This window comes from Syngnathus floridae, chromosome 17, assembly GCF_059516105.1.
Source record: "Syngnathus floridae isolate MCC-2025c chromosome 17, RoL_Sflo_1.0, whole genome shotgun sequence".
Taxonomy (NCBI): Eukaryota; Metazoa; Chordata; class Actinopteri; order Syngnathiformes; family Syngnathidae; genus Syngnathus; species Syngnathus floridae.
Genome location: NC_142429.1, coordinates 10,945,204 through 10,959,965, shown reverse-complemented (window position 1 = coordinate 10,959,965; position 14,762 = coordinate 10,945,204). Strand labels below are relative to the sequence as shown.

Here is a 14,762-nt window from a genome sequence, read left to right as displayed (position 1 = left end):
GGAGCAAAGCCAATGCGTAAACATACCTTATCACCACACCATTATCTTTGTTTGCTAAATTTGTATATTTATTCCCATTACTTTTTTACACTACTTTTTTCTGCGTACTTTTGATGCACCACGTTGAGATTCTACTGGCATATTCAGGTGAGGTGACCTTTTTTCTGTTTGTTTTGGGATTGCTTGGTTGCTAGTGCGCCTCGGTGTCTTTAAGGCTTTAGGGAGAGGTTCACTGGAGGTTTCTGCGGGGAGAAGAAGGGAGTCAGACAGGCGACAAGCAGTGCCGTCTTGGCCCCGGGGCAGAGGCTGGGAGTGCGACGGGGAGCCAATGAGAGGGAGACATCCACTCCTTCTCTCCTGCCCGGCTTGGCTCAGCTCGGCGCGCCCTGTAATTAGGAGCTCCACTTGTGGGCTGGGCGCCGCCACCGTGGACAACTTGGGAACGCCAGCTCCACACTCTTGTCTCTTTGTCTTTACTGAACACTTACTGGAACGTCGTGAACAATGAACGGGCAACCATCACCTGCCTTCGAGGAGAAGAAACCGAACCTCCGCGCGTCCCCGAGCCTGGCGGAGACTTCACCCGCGGATATGGGCTTCTACGGCGGCCATGGCGCGCTCCATGGCTCGCAGGATTTTTACGCAGCGCAACAGTCTTACTCGAGTCAACACATGAGCCCTTACGCGTACACCCACTACAACCTGAACGGTATGGTCCCCGGTGGCGCCTTCCCATGCGGAAAAAGCGAGTACACGTACCCGCACTCGGCGTACAGGGAGCCCGGGGGCTTCAGCAGAGAGACGCAGTCAACACTTCCAGATAGTGGTGAGTGAGTACGACTCCGACTAAATAGCAGGATTTAACGTGTTCATTTATTTGTCATTTTGATAAAACACTTGAATGCCACGAAAGAAATTGACTACTATTGCAGCAAACAATACAAAATGAAGGTGTGATGTAAAAAAAATAAATAAAAAGTTGTCACTTTTTCATTTGGCATGAAGTAATCAATGGAAATAGGGCCTACATAAATTAGGATTATATGATTTATGGCTTATATGGCAACTAATTGATGGAATTGATAAAGTTAAGAAAAAACTATTGTTCATTTGGGGTTGATAGGAACAAGAAAAAAAACAACAAATGTTTGTGGGATGAACAGCAAAGCAGAGTGTGTGTGTTGTGTCCATGACAAATGACCAAACATGGCAATTTCAAGGTGATGTGACTTGCAGCATTGTTTGAAATGAGCCCATCTCCAAATTGAAGGCAAAGTTCAATACAAGCTTTGCAGGATGGTCCGGTCAATCCAAAACTGACTCTGCAGCCAATTATGCTTTAACGTCAGGCCCATTTTTGTTAGCAACATGTGCACTGGAATCCAAGTTGTGTGATGGCATATTTGGCAATTGGGTCATACGGTTAAGATTTTAGAGAAGATACAGAGAACACAGTTCTGATTGCTGCACGGATAGCGTAAGATGGAGGCTGTGAGCATGTGAGGCATCATCTCAATACACCGCTATATCAAAATGATATTATCTGACCAGTGGCAATCCCATATTGCACTGAGTATCCTTCACCCCCTTTGTCAGAGACTACCTCCAGAATTTGGGAGCAAAGAGGATGGCATGACCTGCCAGCAATCCTGACCTCAACTGTGTTGAACACTTGTGGGATCATCTTGGGCGTTCTTTTCGTGCCAGAGTGACCAACACAACCTCGTTGGCTGACTTGCAACATATGTTGGTTGGAGAGTGGACTCAAATGGCATGACTAGGATGCACGAGGAGCTAGCTAGGTAGCTTGATACGCCAGCAAACCCTAACCCTCAATGTTCCTCATGTGGTTGATTATTTTACATATGCCTCTCACTGGGCCAAAAAGATAAAAATGGTGTTTAAAGATTGAACAAAATGCATTTATATTTCACACAGAAAAATTTCATCCTCTCATCCATTTTCGCTTATCCTGTTCAGGGTCGCAGGGGGTGCTGGGTAAGCCACAGGCCCAAATTTTTATTGCTGAATAGGACTCGGGCCTGTTTTGACTCGTTTTCCTACTGCTCTGTGGTTCCAAAGGAAAAAAAAAAAACATACCTATGGAGAGACTTACACTATATGTCCACTGGTTATTGTCAGTGGACCACCATTTGTAATCATCACAATGATGTCACAAGTCTGGAGAGGAATATTGGAAACACTTAAGCAGGATGATGTCCTCCACGTCAGAGTATCACTGAAGATTCATTTTCGGCCGAAGCAAAGTGGCTCATGGTGCAGTCTGTGGGCAAAAAAAGAGAATCATTTGTGGTAAAGTAAAAACCTAAAGCGAGAGCGGTAGTTTCCGGAACTGTTTTCACACGCTTCTATCGAGTATAAACTGTAAATTGACGTTTCTTTTATATTCTCCATCCATCTGTACGTCCGTCAGTTTATATTCTTCAATGAAACATAAATGTTTTTGGAATTCTGAATACAGTATTGTGCAAAATTCTAGTCACCATACCGTGCATCTTAATTTGATCACACCTTTATGCCTGTTCTTTAATGTAAGAATTTTCATTTATATTTGAAGAAGGTATGTATATGATTACAGATGTGAGTGATTTTGTCTCAATGTGCCCCGCAACTGCCAAGTGACCAGTCCAGGCTCTAACAAAATAAGTGTGGATCGATTCCAACACTAGTCATTTTTTTTTTACATTCTTTTTTATTCAGAGATACAAGTTAAGTTTTCAATATGATTTTTTTGGTGCTGATTCCGCACCCGCCCTATTTTTTCTCATTTAATAATAATAATAATAATAATTCTGGTGCATCTACAAAAATATTCATTGTACACTGTCCCTGTCAAATAAACTAACTAAATAAATAATAATATATTTAGTATTATTTATGAATTAACTGTTAGGTTTAGCAACTAGTGGAATTTCTTTTCTGAGACGTTATAGTGATCAATTACAACGTGTGGTAAAGTCAGTCCGGCGCAAACTTATATAGGTCAAACTTAAATAAGAATCTGACTTTAATGATCAATGTCACTAAAACAAAATGCTTTTGCGTGTTTGAACTCACCTCATCCTGTCATCATTTGACGTGTGAACGTATATCAGTGTGTGAACGTCTTTCTCAAGATATTCAAACTCAACAGACTGGTGCACTTTTTTGACATTCCAGCTGGAGAAGGCTCCAGGGCACTTTGGCCCACAGCCACACAGCACATCAGGTGTCACAACATGTCAGTCAGCCTTGGCCTTTGAATCATCCAACAACACCGACACCTTATCACGCAAGGCCTTTGGCCACGCCCCAAATGAATGACGTGTTGTTTATTTCATAAATGCGTATAGAATAACAAATAGCCTTGAAATCATTCAAACAAATCTCAAAAGAAGATGATTGCTTCACATGAATGGATAATGTTGTTCCAAAAATTAAACATGGACCCAATTGATTTTTTCTAAAAGTTACATTTATACTGTCATTTGCTAACCACCAAATCAATCAAAAGTAACTTAATCGATATCAGTCGGCGTCAATATTGCCCAAAAAATAAAAGTGATGCAAGAGCAATAGAGGCAATGTATGTATAGAAGCAGTTTTTCAGACAACATGAAAAGCACCAATAAATCTCCGTCTCCCGCCCCGGCTCGAGGGGACACTCAGACCAAAATTATAAGTTTGGAGTGCTGGTGGAATTTCTTTGAAATGTACTGTAGCGACTGTAGCAGCCATGGCTATTTCTGTTATATCTCTGCTTTGTGGAGTCCAATTTTAAGCTGCTCTTATTGTATGAGGAGAAGTAGAAGACACATGCAGAGTTCTAAAATAGAAATTTCTCATGGTCAAATGTGTAGGTGCTGCATTGAACACACTTAACCAAGCGTCTCCTCCTATAGTGAAAGAAGAACCAGAGATGGAGGTTCGGATGGTAAACGGGAAGCCCAAGAAGGTTCGGAAGCCGCGGACAATTTACTCCAGCTACCAGCTAGCCGTCCTACAGAGGAGATTCCAGTCGGCCCAGTACTTGGCCCTTCCAGAGAGGGCCGAGCTGGCCGCACAGTTGGGCCTGACACAGACACAGGTGAGGCAAGACAGAAAAAAAAAAAAAAAAAAAGATAATAAACAGCTTTTATTGGCACTGGCGGAGAGATAGCAAATAAAAATCCCACATTTGGGATTATAATTTTTTTTAATTGCTCAGAAAGAGATAATGTGTAGTTTGGATTGCTTTTTGTGGGTGTGTGAAACCAGTCCTGGAACTTTTCTGACACTATGTTAAATTTATGCTGGTGCACTGGTTCATTGTGGCTCCTGTGGCTAAGTTATTGACTTTTTTAAGTCTTAAAATGACTGAGCAGAAATTGTAGTTGGATGTCACCTAGTGGTTAAATGACCAATGACACCTCAGATGGAACAACTACCAAAACTAAATCACACCTGTCAAAGTTTTTTCACATACAGTAAAATGGAAGAATTCTATCCTGCTTTTATGCATCATGTGTTTTAAAAAAGAAAAAGATAAATTTTGTTCTTCTTATATGTTCTCTATTAACACATTTTTAAATGCTATTAAAATAATAATAATAATTGAATTCTCAAATAAATAACAAAATTCTATTTAATATAAAATTTTCAAATGTTTGTAAATGCTGAAATAACTTGATAATTTCCCAAAATTTAAAAGCTTTTACTGAAAATGAGTTTAATTTGTGCCAAGTATTGCTGCAATTTATTTGCTGCTTTATGACAAGCCTTCGCATGAATTTCAGGTCAAAATATGGTTCCAAAACCGTCGCTCCAAATTCAAGAAACTCTACAAGAATGGAGAGTTTCCACTGGGGGACATTGCATTGGAGCAAAGCCCAGAGGCAAGCGATTCGATGGCTTGCAACTCTCCCCCATCTCCGGCTGCGTGGGAAAACAACAATAGCAGCAGCAGCAACGCCCCCAACAACACAAGCAGCAACGACACAAACACTAACAGCAGCCTCAAGAATAATACCATGCTGGGCCCTACCAGCAGGGGGCAGGATTCCTATCAGCCCTCAGGTGATTCCTCCTCTGTCTACATGGAGGAGTACACGCACCAGAATTGGTACCAGCAGCAGGACGCACATTTAGGGTTGCAGGCGGCTGGCACTACCCACCACCCGTCGTCATCGGCGCCCCCCGCCCCCATTGGGGCCGTTTACTGAGTCCCAAACATACTGAAGACATTCAACCCAAACAGGAGGGAGGTTTTGGGATCATCCAGAAATACCCGAAGGTGTTCCTCTAAAGCAGGATGAAAATGGACTTTCCATAACGAACATTTGAAACATGACCAAAGTTCCCAAATGCATTTGCTTAATGCCATTTATAGCCATAGACAGACTACTGTTGATATTCTAGATTTAATTTTTTTTGTTTTGTTTTTTGAGGAAGCCCGGAGATGGGATCGAACCCCGCAACCTCTGAACTTTAAGGAGGACAGTGTGCCACCATGTCACTATTTTTCTGTACTAAAGAAATAATAATTTTGTAACCAATTAAATCATTAAATTAAATATAATTTCACAACACAGTTATAAGTAATCGCTGTAATCCCGTAAGATGTATAACAAATTAAATAATTAAGTTATATATAATTTCACAGCGCACAATTATATGGGATCGCTGCAATCCTGGAAGACGTATAAGTGGTGTATTTATTTTCAGTATATACATTTAGTCCGAAAATACTGAAAGTGAATTAGAAAATAATTTGCAAGGATATCTATCAACAAAACCACATCTCAATAGCCTTGATTCAATCCTTGAAGTCTGATATTACAAGATACTCAAGTGAAACAAATTAGAGGGCGTCATGATTATACCTTTTTTCCCAACTGTTGTTTGTTGGTGAAGACTGAGTCATTTCAAAGTCGTCATACAAGCAGAACATGTGGCCGGGATGCTCGTGATGACACTCGTCAAGTAAAGACAAATTCGTGTGAGGGAGAACCGAGGTTATATTCTTGACATGCAAGTGAATCTCAGTTGATTTTTTAGTTGTTTAAACTTTTTGGACTTATGAGGGAAACAGAAACACAGGTGCGGTGTATTGTCACTGGCGTGACGTAAAAACTCCGCCATGACATTTACCGAACCCTAAGAAAGTATTTCAACCTTCGGTCTGACAATTAAAACTTCTGTAGGTGTTGTCATCCACGGTGCAATTATTTTGTCATTTAGGAATGAGGATACGACGGGTTTGTAATTACCTTAACTTTTTAGTTGAGCAACATGTGCCGCCAACTTCTCTGTGCTACTGGATTGGTTTCTTTTATTACTCATAGGTCAAGCCATTACAGACCAAAGTGCGGTTCACAGTCTAAATGTCACTAAATACTTCCCTATTGAAAACTGCTTGACCATAAGCATTCCTATATTTAGTTTTAATAGAACAGGACAAAAAAAAAAAAAGATCTCCATTGAGTGAGTTGTTTAGCATTGTTTGTCAAATTGCTCTCCCAGACTGCTTCAGTCAATGTTGATTCAAGTTAGTCTCAATGTTGGCGTCGTTAAGGTAACTTTGCAATATCCTCAAGCAAATGCAAAACAAATAATGGTGAGATCATTTAAATTGATATTTACCTGTATATAAAATAGAAGAGGCAAATGGTGCTAAAATACTTTTCATAGAAAATGTATATTATATTGGTGTGTGACACGTGATAATATTTTATTTATATTTTTGGATCAAATTTGGTACAACAGTCTGCATATTTGAAATAAAACATTTGACTTTACGACTTGGCTTGTGAGCTTAATGAAGTAATTCAGAAAAACTGTCTTGCATGCATGCATGCACTTGCTTCTTACACAAACACGCGCACACGCACACCGGAGGTTTTGGGAGGTGACAGTACAGCAGACACTCTGGAGTCTTTCAAATCTAATAACACAGCAGCGAAACAGAACATTTTCTTTCATGTGGTAAACAGTTGGAAAGGGGAGGAGGTGAGTGTATGATCGGCTACGGGTGTGTACGTGACAAACAAGCAAACCAAACCCAAGGGCTAACCTTTAAAAAGACTGCATTGAAAAGAAGTCATCCCAAAATCACATTTAAGTTGAATTAAATTCAGTTCAAAGTGTTTGACTTATTTTTCCATCAAGTGCATGGAACATGTCCCGATCTCGCGATCGGATTGGCCCGATCTTTTTTAATTTCCGGTGATCGGAGCTCGATTGGTCGTGCCGATCTTTACGGCAACTGTCGTAAAATACCGGTTGACGGTAGCTGGGCAATTCAAACTTCCGTGGCGGTGCAAAGCAAGCTTGTCAAAAGTGTGGAAATAACAAATATAGCAATTTCAAGAGCAAACTTGATTCGTCATCTGAGGACAAAACATGACAATGTGTATGGAGCGTTTTGCAAAGCTGCAGATGGAGAAGTTGCTAAATCAAAGCAACAAACGCTGGACGTTATGAGGAGAGCCCAATACTCCAATAAGAGGACAAAGAAGATCACAGAAAGGTTGGTCGAATTTATTGTAATGCTTATTGATGAAAAGTTGAATTACTTGCTCAAATATATATTTCACTTGTATAAATTTCAATACTAAAAGCAAAATATATTATTATCATGGGTGTGAAAAGTTGGGCACACCCTGGACTGGTCACATGGCACAATTAAACAACACAGATTTAAATAGAGTGAGAACTGCAAACTCCACACAGGAGGGCCTGAGCAAAAATTTCAACCCAGACGTGCTCACCATGCTGCCTATGAAAGTTATTTCCTCCATATTATGGCCCATTTAACACCCCTTGTTTTTTTTGTCCTTTTTCTAAATGTGCACTGATTCCAATTGTGCAATCACATGACCATTTCGATTCAAATAGAACTGAGTGACACCATGTTCATTTAACTCTTGGTGCTAAATCCCAGACGACACTTGCCATGTCTATTTACCTTCCTCTGTTGATCCTTCAGCTTCCAGGTGTCAAAGAGGAATGTGTCTTAACATCTCAAGGAGAGCCAACTGGGACTTGTAGTGACCTGTGAAGTTTTTTGCTTCTAAAGCCATGACTGATTCGACAGTAAAAAGAAAAAAAAGATTCTTACAGAATGGGGATTCCAAAACTGATTTTCTCTCCACCTGGTCGAGTCATAAAGACAAAAAAGTTAAATAGAATTTTCCATGAAAGTCTTATTACATAAAAACAGAAAGGTCTACACAAACAGTTCACGTTGGTGAATCTATGGGCTTGAGTCATCATGATCAACTAGTTGGAGGCAGTTTTACACTTCAGGAGCCTGCAAGAAAGGAATGAGACAAGATGATGACATCAGCGGCTGAGAGGAAAACCCAGCAGCGAAAGACAACTTTACAAGAGTAGCTGGAAAGACTTTGCTTTCCCTGCCTCCAGCTACAACCTACAAACCACACATGGATAATATGTACATATTTTCAAATAGCTCTCATGGCCTGTTCACACACGTCAAAGAAATTCTTCATATCAATAAGAATGTCACATAAAAGAAATCATTCTCAAAATATAAATTGTTTTCCAGCAGCTGGTTCAACACAAGTTTTGTCAAAAGATCCCAGAAAAAAAACAAAAAAAAGACTTGTAAGTCTAACAGATCACTCAGTTAGCCGGATTCAATGACGTCAACGATAATGGGCGACACGCTTTTGAGCTCCTGCTAATTAGAGTGATTAGTTGGTGTTCCATACTTGTTTGCGTAATGTCACTATAATCGTCAAGTTGATGTGAGACGCAGCGTCAGGTTACGAGGTAATTGATGACCACAATGTTAATGGAACCCTAACTTGAAAAAACAATGACAAATAGTTTGACAAGCAGAGAAGGATAATAATAGAGAATTATCATAAATGATGATTGTGATTTAATTGGCTTAAGTAGATACTGCAATTGTTATTGATTGTTGTATAACAATTGCACTGCAGCATGTACCTGTCAATCCCAATGTGAGAATATTCCAATTAGGCGCATTCATTTGCACAACTAAAGCTTTCGTTATGTAATTTATTCTATATCATAAAATCCTCCCGCTTTCCATATGTTCTCAACCAATCACTGGACATGCAAATGGTTACTCACACAGTGAGTAGTGGTAGATAACAGAAGCGGTCGGAGGAAAGGGGGATACATGCAAACGCCACACAGGAAGGCCAGAATCAAACCCTGTACGTTTGAACTGTGAAGCGGACGTGCCAACAAGTGCTCCACCATTATGGGGAGATCTTGCAATCCGAAAAGTCTAAGATGATATCTGATTGCATCCCTAGCAAACGTCAGTGGCACTCCACTTGCATGTTTTATGTGTACACCTTATGGGTATGAATTAACAAGCCAATAAAAAGTGACACCTGCTGTTTGTTTCTTGTGTTAATTGATGTTGTCTGATACTCTTTGACTGCTTTCTTCTTCCGAAGCCGGTTGCATGCTGCTTTTTGCCCGGTAGCAAGTCATCAGACACATTTTTTTGTCCTCACGCAAGCTTTGTTCCTATAGTTTTCTTCCCGTGAGATAAATGTTAGATTTGCTACAATGTTAAATTAGTTACTGTTCAATTTAGGGACAAGAAGGAGAGCTTATGTTGCACAGCCCTGTCAATCTATTCAAAATATGCCGAAGAACAATTAGCATTGTGGAGCTAGCATAGCTAGGGCGGAGCTTGTAGCATTTAAATCGTACTTTGTTCAATATCAGGCTTTATTTTTTTCTGATGTTTGGCCAAAATTGTTAATAAAGAGGAAAATATATGGATGTAAATGATGGGAATTGCAAATAAATACAAAATGTCACACAGTCTATATTCAGCTAAGACAAACAAAAGAAAACTGAAAGTGCTGTGGTACCAAAAAAGCTTTATTACAGTACAGTATTGATTGTTTGAACCCTGATCTGTCACATGTTGTATTTTAAATAGTGATTAATAATTCAATTGGAAAGACAAGCTGTTGCCATTTAATACACAATACCACATTGGACGGCTTTTATAAATAATTTAATTATAATGCCACCTTTCAGTACATTTAAAACACTCAAAAAATTCATTTTTTTTGTTCTTTACATTGTTTTTTTTTTAACTTCACCAAAACCAGTTTTTCAAACTATAGAAAACCTTCACAGAACACCCTCTCCCCAAATGTGCTTCTGCCACACAATCCCACCCAAAAAATATATTAATATATATTTCTAAACATTGTCCAGAATCATGGCAGGATTTTACTCAAACATACAACTTAGTTGTAAGAATACTTTTTGTAGAAAAGCCTACATTGCGTGCCGATAAGGCACAAATCTCCTTTGCAGCAACTTTGGCACTTTTGTCGAGTCCTGCTGCAAAACACGATGCTCCATCGCTTCACACAAAACTCGAAACTTTGCCATACTTCACGACACCGTCAAGAGGTTAACTTCAGTGCATAATTGGTGATGTCTTTTTTTTTTTCTCATGTCATATGATAGCTTGCTAATAAGAACAGGTTGTTCTACTCTGGTTAAAAATAGCTGACGAGTTGCGTGTGAACCATGTTGTCAATTATGATTTTACAATCAAGTAACATATCCCAATGAGACTACAAATAAGTAACCATAATATAGATTACATTCGTAATGCAAAAATTGTGATTGATTTTGATCCTTTTTTGTATCTTTGTATTTTAACACCAAAGAAATCAAGTGACACCATCCACCAAAGAATTCATGTACCTGTTTACACTTCTAGACCATAAGGACACACAACTGCTTCATGTTTTACACACCTTGCGCCAGTTTTGTTTTTACTTAATTAGTACTCCAGTGTTTGACACTGTTAGCTTTGATATGGGGCAATTGTGTCACATCACTTGTGTCACATCAGTTGAGTTCTAGGCATGGGATCCTGCGGGTGTCCGGGGTACCAGTGGCCAAAATTGTTCACGTATCCAGCAGAGTGCACTGGTGTGCCTTTAGAAGCCATGCTCATATCCCATACTGTGCCTGGAGAAGTGGAAGACTGGAGTGGGGTAAGCCTGGGCTCTCCATCCAATCCGTTGGGTCCGGTCTTCATTATCTTCTTGTACTTTGATCGTTTATTTTGGAACCATATTTTAACCTGGAAGGAAATAAGAAAGATGAAAAAGGAGTCACGCAAAAAGAAAAAAAAAAATCTGTTTTAATTCATTAAAGATGAATAGTGAAGAGACCAAAAGGAGTGCAGACAAATTATAGAATAATAAAAAAAAGGACAATGAGTCCTGCGGTAGTAATAGTCTGATTAGTGCAAAAATAAAATAATTATAGAATTTGCAGGCATTTGACAATTCTACTGTTGCAAGTTGCGGGGGTGTTGCACTGTGTAAAAATTCAAAAATAATATACTGCACAGGGTGATTGACACATTGTGATGTCATTCGTTCAGGAATCTAATGCCTTGTGCGTAGAAGTTATTTTAGGTTTGTTGTTCTGTTAGGTCAAGAAAAATACAGCTTAACAACATATTAACCCGAGTGTCTTTTTAATTCTTGATTTGTTTTATTCAACAGGTAGATTGTTGGCATTTTGTTCATTTAAAGCAGAGTAAATAAGTAGAATGAACTCACAATCAATGAACAGATGATGTATTTTTGATGTCCAAATATAATGAGCTTAATCTGGTGTAATCACTTTTTTTTTTGTGGTTAGAAGATTTATGGGTTTGATTCGTTTTGGAGTACTTTCACAACTTGCTTGCAAAGTGAGCAATTGTTGACACAGACGTCCCTCTGAGTCAGATTAGTAAGAAGATGTCAAAGATGTCAAACTGGTTTGAAGCAAGGGACGATAATTGGAAACACCAAGGCAACGAAATATACTAAATCAATACTCAATACTAAATGAAATACTTTGAGCGAATAATGAATCAAATAATGCATACCTGTGTCTGCGTCAAGCCCAATTTCGCAGCCAGGTCGGCCCTCTCGGGCAGAGCCAGGTACTGGGTTTGCTGGAAGCGTTGGTTGAGGGCCTGGAGCTGCAGACTTGAGTAGATGGTCCGAGGCTTTCTGATTTTCTTCCCGCTCCCGTTGAGACGTAGCTCTCCAGTTTCTAATATCGTGGTGGGCTTTTGGTGTTCTGGTTGAGGAAGGAAGAAGGCATCAGAAGGTTCTCAACACAGTCATTAAAAGGCCACGTTGACCAAAGTTGCAAAATATTGTGGTTATATTTAAATAAGTATAAAATTTTAGCATGCTTGGCACATTTGCTTTGAGTTTTACATTTATTTATTGAGATTTATATGTACATTTATTATTTTTTTAGCCTACAAACTGTTGCACAAAAGGGATTCTTGGTTTTATCATAACTAATCATGCAACAAAACACAAATGTAAACGTTTTGAAGCTTCTGTTAAAAAAAAAGCCTCTTAGGTACAGCACATAAAGGGAAGTGAGGTTTAGAGAAAGATAAGAAAGTTAAATTTGAACAAATGTTTCAATTTGCAATCAAATAAAATGTGAAATTTAGGGATTACAGACACAGACTTTATTTTCTCAGAATCTTTTAACTGTTATGTGACAATGTGGGTTAGTTTGGATGCTTTCCTGCACAGATATATAGCGTAACAAATGAAATACTAGCTTTTTTTTTCTTTTGAAAACGACCTTATATTTGATTGTTAGAATAAAATCAGAGATGAATAACTTTCCCCCAGTTAAGATTTGTCAAGGGCTGACTGGCTTTTTATTTAATATGATAAATACCATCAATAAAACTCTCAAATACGTTGCAATTAGATGAGCATTCATTCCTAAATTCAACTTTGCATCTGCCTTACATCTTCTGAATCAAATAAAAATGTAAAAATGTGCGACAAACGATGGTGAAACCGGACAAGACCGTTAGAATTTTTAAGGGACGGCAAATCGGACAGTGCGAGCAGGCCTCAAAATAAAATCGGGTCAATGCATCACTTTCCCGATGTTTTTCATTCAATAAAAAGAACTTAATATCACTTGATCTAGGCAAAAATGAGCCTATAAATTTGCAAGCGTCTCCTATATCCTTATAGCAATCAAATAGATGAGCCCACCTTTATTCTCCAATCTGTGCACCAGCCCACCGCCGTGCCCTCCGTGCGGGTAGGAAAGATACGTCCCAGCTTGGTGCGGGCTCACCGGACTGTGGTAGGGTGGGTAGCCGAGAGGACGGCCATAGGAGGGCGCTGAGGACTGGAAGGGGATGTCGTGCTGCGTGGCGGCGTGCAAAGTGTGGAACTGGTAATGATTATGAGATAATCCCGGGGAGCTCTGCTGGTGTCCGGGGTAGCTGCTGCATTCCAAAAAAGCTGATTTGGAAAGATCGGGAGAGACCAAAGTGTCCGCCATAGAACTCATAGTCATCATTGGGGATGCAGCTTTAACTTTGCCGGTCAGCTGTCGGAGCTTTGGGGAACAACAGTCATAATAAAACGAGTATAGAAAAAAAATAGATAAATAAAGGGTGTTAATATTAAGGAGTGCGCATATTCTCCGCAAGCGGTAACAAACTAGAAAACATGGATCCACAAAAACAAAATGAATCAATTTGAATATGCTATTTAAAATAAATATGTATCCTCCAAACAACAGAGACTCTCCAACGCTTCACCCGCTCCACTGCATGCGCGTGTCAAGGTAAAGTGTTGTGTCAATGTTGCGTGGTGTGCGGCTTAACTTGGTTCTTTGCGCACCGCACGCTCATTGGCTGTCACTTAAGGCGCAGTAACATCAGTCGCAAAAGTTCAAACGTGTCCCCGCTTGCTCGTGGCATATAATTTTTCTTAATCGCCACTTAAAATTAAATTATCACTGCAAACCTGGTGGATGAATTCCAACAGGTAGAGAAACAAAACAAAAACAAAAACACTGATTTATTTTCTTTATTCCTGAAAACAATTACAATTTTCACATTTTGAAACAAGAGCAAGTAATTTACGGTCCACATATGATTCTTATTATATTTTTATTAATTTTTCCTAAATGGACATGCTCATTACAAATGCAAGCAATGTAGTGTGAACGAAAAGTAGATCAATATAAAGAGCAATATTTGACAAGTGACAATCAAACCAAAAGGAAAAAAAGGGGGGGAAAAAGAATAATTGCCAAATTACAGATAGCAAATTAAAAGAATACTTTCCCTATGAGTTTCATACTGAATGTGTCACGAATGATATCCTTTCTTCAAAACAAATCTTTCTTTTTTTTGCATTTTGAACCGAGTGTGTACTTAAATTGAAAACGACAACAAAACGTAATGACAGCGAAAAAGCATTTTAATTTTCAGTTGCTGGGTTAAATTATAAATGAAGACATGAACAATGAAGGATGACCGCACGCTTTGACTTGAAAACCAAAGAATAATAGATTTCATATTTCAGGATATGTTAAAAAGCAGAATGAGATATTTCTTATTTGTTCCTCATTTGTTTTTGTCTTTTTGATTCGGATACAAACCAGACTGCTGTAAGTAGAAGTAGGCTATTACACATCCAAGTCAGCGGTTTTACTTTCATCTGCTTCCAACATTCTTCCCTTGACTGAAGATGGGACACACCCTCTTTGCTGTCTAATACTGAGTCATAATTTGCATGGCAGTGGGCAAAGGTGAAAACATTTCCCGTGGAGTGGTGCAACACACGTTCACATGTCATTTTGATTTGGAGGGTCATTGTTTCAAGAGGAGATATTTCCTCGCAATGTCGATGGCATATGAGCAGTGTTGCCTGGACTGGTAGAAATGTGCTCCGAGGGAT

At 39.2% G+C, this 14,762-nt stretch overlaps 2 protein-coding genes and 1 long non-coding RNA gene across 3 annotated transcripts; 2 read left to right on the top strand and 1 right to left on the bottom strand.

Annotated features, from left to right (window-relative positions):
* Positions 1 to 263: 263 nt before the first annotated feature.
* Positions 264 to 6,744, top strand: LOC148384493 (homeobox protein Dlx3b-like). Its single transcript, XM_088357830.1, has 3 exons — positions 264 to 826; positions 3,903 to 4,087; positions 4,776 to 6,744. The coding sequence occupies exons 1-3, from the start codon at positions 505 to 507 to the stop codon at positions 5,199 to 5,201; spliced, it is 933 nt and encodes a 310-aa protein (XP_088213956.1). The 5' UTR covers positions 264 to 504; the 3' UTR covers positions 5,202 to 6,744.
* Positions 6,745 to 7,115: 371 nt separating this feature from the next.
* Positions 7,116 to 9,375, top strand: LOC148384492 (uncharacterized). Its single transcript, XR_015853398.1, has 2 exons — positions 7,116 to 7,507; positions 7,967 to 9,375. It is a non-coding gene; the product is annotated as an uncharacterized LOC148384492 (long non-coding RNA).
* A 480-nt stretch (positions 9,376 to 9,855) lies between these two features.
* Positions 9,856 to 13,665, bottom strand: LOC148384491 (homeobox protein Dlx4b-like). Its single transcript, XM_088358698.1, has 3 exons — positions 13,059 to 13,665; positions 11,906 to 12,102; positions 9,856 to 11,104 (listed from the first exon to the last, which is right to left on the bottom strand). The coding sequence occupies exons 1-3, from the start codon at positions 13,369 to 13,371 to the stop codon at positions 10,862 to 10,864; spliced, it is 753 nt and encodes a 250-aa protein (XP_088214824.1). The 5' UTR covers positions 13,372 to 13,665; the 3' UTR covers positions 9,856 to 10,861.
* Between the last annotated feature and the right edge of the window lie 1,097 nt (positions 13,666 to 14,762).

Excerpts from the sequence above, each read along its gene's own strand:
- LOC148384493 (XM_088357830.1), top strand. The coding sequence starts at position 505 with ATGAACGGGCAACCATCACCTGCCTTCGAGGAGAAGAAACCGAACCTC. Across the intron at positions 827-3,902 it reads GTCAACACTTCCAGATAGTG|TGAAAGAAGAACCAGAGATG; the intron begins GTGAGTGAGTAC and ends CTCCTCCTATAG. Across the intron at positions 4,088-4,775 it reads TGGGCCTGACACAGACACAG|GTCAAAATATGGTTCCAAAA; the intron begins GTGAGGCAAGAC and ends CATGAATTTCAG.
- LOC148384491 (XM_088358698.1), bottom strand. The coding sequence starts at position 13,371 with ATGATGACTATGAGTTCTATGGCGGACACTTTGGTCTCTCCCGATCTT. Across the intron at positions 12,103-13,058 it reads GCACAGATTGGAGAATAAAG|AACACCAAAAGCCCACCACG; the intron begins GTGGGCTCATCT and ends TTCCTCAACCAG. Across the intron at positions 11,105-11,905 it reads TGGGCTTGACGCAGACACAG|GTTAAAATATGGTTCCAAAA; the intron begins GTATGCATTATT and ends ATTTCCTTCCAG.